Raw genomic sequence first — 3,729 nt, 5'->3', positions numbered from 1 at the left:
GATTTATACCCTTTAACCAATGTAACCTTGTTCATATCTGTGGTTTTTAAACAATACTGCAGTTGCTCGATCAATTTTGCGATACGCATTTAATCTTTTACATCCCTACCACACACAAAAAAATGGTACGTTCCATTTTCATGGTGTCCCTTAAGGTGGCCGTACAAACCTCAGAACTACAATATGCACCTGTGCTCACGATAAGGTGCTGCCCTCCTCAGGAACAGACATCCCCCCTGTTAGGGTCAACCCCCATTCAGCTGCATGTGACTAAGGCATAAAGAGACGAATGGATGCTGCTGAAGAGAGCAGCCAAAGAGAAAAACTGATCCAAGAGGAAAAACTCTGGAGTGTCACTTACCTGAAGCTGGGCTCGCTGATGCGACGCAGCCGAACCGAAGGACTTCAGTTCACTCAGCAAGTCTGAGGAAAGGCTCTGAAAAACAAGGAATGGGATATTAAGATGTATGCTTTTTAGAAATATTACTCCTTTCTGTGTGGTTTATTATATGAGATACATTTCTAAATTGAATCTTGTTTGTTGTTGTTTTTTATTGTAAGTTTAAGATTATATTTATGATGAATTAAGCATGATTGTGTATGCATGCAATGGCAGTTCAAGGTAAATAAAATGGACCATACCACAACTTGTTTCCTGTCTTCCTCCATCTTTCGCGCAGCATCTCCAACACTTTCTCCCAAAACTGATAATTAAAGCGCAGGTTTACTGAAGAAAACACAAATATGAACCAACACCACAGGAAAGATGGACTTACCTGGGTCTATTTTAGCAGAAACAATGAGAACGTGACAATTCTGCAGCTTTTTCTGAACGTCTGAATTCTCCTTCTGAAGCTCACTGAACTGAAGCTCCAAATCAGCAACTCTGTGCTGGATGTAAAGTAGTTCAAGACGATTAAAACATGAAACAAAACGAAGGGGCAGATGTTCTAAAGTAGGGGTGTCAAACTCAATCACACAGGGGGCCAAAATCCAAAACACACCTTGGGCTGCAGGTCGAACAGGACAAACATTTATTGAACACTCTAAAACTACATTTTTAAAACCGCAACTTTTGAAAATAATTATGAACTAGATATATATCATTACCTGAGATCATGCTAGTGTGAATGCTGTAAGCTGAAAACACTGAGGATGCTAGAGCTGCTTGCTGAGGATGCTGAAATTGATTGATAAAAGTGCTGAGGTTGATGGCTGAAAACGCTGAAGCTGATAAAATACCTAAGCTGAGAACTAAAAAACACTGAAATTGATAGCTGAAAATGCTAAAGCTTAGAGCTAAAAACACTGAAGCCAATACCTGAAAACGCTAAAGCTGATAGCTGAAAAATCGGAAGTTAAGAGCTGAAAACGCTGAAGCTGAAAACTCTGAAGTCAATAGCTGAAAATGTTTAAGCTGATAGGTGAAAACGCTGAAGTTAATAGCCTGCTAAAACATTAGCTTAATGCCAAATTAGCCTAAAAAAACCTATAAAAATAAACTTAGGTTTTTGGGGTTTTTTTTAGCTAGCATGTAGTTGAAAAAAACTGCTCAACTATAAAATAGTTCTTTAAAACCTAAAAAAAAAATCCTGAATTAACCAAAACAGGTATCATGTAAATATTAGCCTAACTCAAACACTCAAAAAATTAAAAATAATAATAATCCTAAATTAGTCAAAACAGCTCGCTTGTAGCTTAAATAGTCACTAAACTCCAAAAATCTTAGTAAAGGCCAAAAAAGTCCAAAAAGCTAACAGAACTTCAATAAAATAAAATAAAAAGCTTTTAAAACCGTAACTTTTTAACATAATTATGAATAATAAAATGGCAGGAATATTATTCCAGAATAAATCAAATTAAATCTTAAATAACTTCAAATATTTTACTCTCCATAAAAATATATTTTGTCAAATTTATGCTAGTTAGAAATGAGTGCAAGATAACATCAGGCCATTAATAACTAAATAAAATGATCTGGAGGGCCGGATCCGGCCCCCGGGCCTTGACTTTGACACATGTGATCTAAAGCCTTGCTTTCTGTACCTGCGCCTCAGCTAAGTTTTTCTGGAGCTCCTCGTTTGCAGCAGTTAGGTGCTGGTTTTGCTCCTTGAGCTCCATCTGTTGTCCGTATCTAGTGGTCCTGGAAAAAAAATAAACATTTTGATAAGAAAAACACAAGAAAAGAAAAATAAAATAACAACAACATGGCTAAAGGCACAGTTCATAACTTACCCTTTATGGACTTTAGGAGCAACTGTTTTCCTGAAAGACAAACTTAGAGGTTAACTGAGCAGACTTGGATAATCGCACACATTAAATCAACACAAAAGTGATTTCTTACACCGGCATATTTTCTTTCTGGCCTTTGGCGTCAGGTTTCTGGACAGCTTCTGCGTTTTTGGATTCAGTCTTGTTTTTCTTGTTATCACCAGGTAAATGGAGTTCTGAAACCAGAGCGATCAGATTTTTAAAAATATCTGGCAGTAATAAAACAAAACTGAAAAACAGAAGATCAGCTCACTTTTAGGGATTTTTGAGGCCATTGCTTCTTGTTTAGTTTAACACTAAAAAAGGGGGGGGGAATGCATGAATCATTAGCGTGATTTTATGTTATTTCAGTTTTATTTTTTCTTCCAAAAATACTAATACTTCCAGAATAGTTGCTGTTACGTTAACATCATTATAATGACGATAAGCATCATTAACTGCGCAACAATCGCTTGATCAAATAAGTACTGTTCATCATAATAATATACACATACTTTGTGAAGAAGAATAACAAAAAGAAAACACATGATCCTACCTTTGCGGAGACGCCGTTGAGGGAGCAGTCAGTTTTTAAAAAAATGTCCCGCCCTTTATTACCACTTCCTGTCTGTCTTCATTTCCGGTTTCATTTGAACGAAAATTACAATTAGAAAAAAATGATTACACATACTTTTACTAATTTGTATTTCTAAATACACATAAATATATCATAATTTCTTTAAAATTTAAAAATAAAGAAGAATTTTTTTTTAAGTTAACGTAAAAATTGTAATGCGCATGCGCGGAGGCGGCTAAATTCAAAAAGTGTAAGCGTTAGCCGTGAGGCTCAGAGTTAGCCTCGATTAGCTGATGCGCGCTAAGATTTACGACTGGGATACATACCTTTCTACGACAATTTCGACTTTGCTGTTTTGTTTTAACGCAAACGTGTATGTATGGTGTTACAGGACGACGTACCGCAAAGTAATAGGTTGGTAGTGAGAAGTTTACACGGGTTGTTTTCTCTTTTAACAAGTGGCAATGCTAACTTTAGCTCAGTCAAACCATCTATTGTCAATGTTTTCAGCTGAAGGGCTTGGTAGTATGGGTCAAAGTAAAAACAAAAAATGTTATTTCGATGTAATTAGAACTTGTTTTGCGTAAAATATGTGCGACCTGTTAACATAGTCTGGTAAAAGATAGCGCGTTAGTGTGGTCTGAATCAGCTGCCAATGTTTTGTTATTGATAGGAGTGTTTCTTCACATAGGAAATGACAGTGGGGTTATTTAGCGATGTTCTCTGGCTTTATAGTTGCACCGAAGGAAGCGGAAGACATGCTGTGTTGATTTACTGGGAATAACTTGAAATTAAAGATAAGTTTTATAACACGGGCGAATCATTTTCATCCAATTTTGAATGTTTTTTGCAGCTAAACATGGAGCCTCAAGACTCTGAGAAGCACAAGTAAGTTCAAAACC

General features: G+C 36.4%; 2 protein-coding genes across 6 annotated transcripts in view; one reads left to right on the top strand and one right to left on the bottom strand.

The window, feature by feature from the left end:
* The window catches only part of knstrn (kinetochore localized astrin (SPAG5) binding protein), a 4,808-nt gene extending 1,862 nt beyond the window's left edge, over window positions 1–2,946 (bottom strand). The window contains exons 1-8 of one of the 2 annotated variants that reach the window (XM_024290858.2): window positions 2,807–2,929; window positions 2,525–2,567; window positions 2,345–2,447; window positions 2,236–2,265; window positions 2,047–2,143; window positions 777–891; window positions 643–704; window positions 362–436 (exon numbers count right to left, since the gene is read on the bottom strand). In XM_024290858.2, coding sequence (XP_024146626.1) covers window positions 362–436; window positions 643–704; window positions 777–891; window positions 2,047–2,143; window positions 2,236–2,265; window positions 2,345–2,447; window positions 2,525–2,546 — 504 coding nt within the window. In that variant the 5' untranslated portion in view covers window positions 2,547–2,567; window positions 2,807–2,929. Of the gene's footprint in view, window positions 1–361; window positions 437–642; window positions 705–776; window positions 892–2,046; window positions 2,144–2,235; window positions 2,266–2,344; window positions 2,448–2,524; window positions 2,568–2,806 lie in introns of both variants that reach the window. The other variant, XM_024290859.2, reaches the window with a different exon arrangement.
* Window positions 2,947–3,035: 89 nt separating this feature from the next.
* Window positions 3,036–3,729, top strand: part of knl1 (kinetochore scaffold 1) — a 21,951-nt gene continuing 21,257 nt past the window's right edge. For 3 of the 4 annotated variants that reach the window (XR_004947233.1, XM_024290853.2, XM_024290852.2), the window contains exons 1-2: window positions 3,036–3,241; window positions 3,670–3,715. Coding sequence is in view for 3 of the 4 variants with exons in the window: in XM_024290853.2 (XP_024146621.1) it covers window positions 3,121–3,241; window positions 3,670–3,715 (167 nt within the window). In the remaining variant the exon portion in view is untranslated. The remainder of the gene's footprint in view (window positions 3,242–3,669; window positions 3,716–3,729) is intronic. The other variant, XM_024290854.2, reaches the window with a different exon arrangement.

Source organism: Oryzias melastigma, linkage group LG24 (assembly GCF_002922805.2).
Source record: "Oryzias melastigma strain HK-1 linkage group LG24, ASM292280v2, whole genome shotgun sequence".
Classification (NCBI taxonomy): Eukaryota; Metazoa; Chordata; class Actinopteri; order Beloniformes; family Adrianichthyidae; genus Oryzias; species Oryzias melastigma.
Note: the sequence above shows the minus strand (reverse complement) of the source record. Positions and strands in the feature narration are given on the sequence as shown.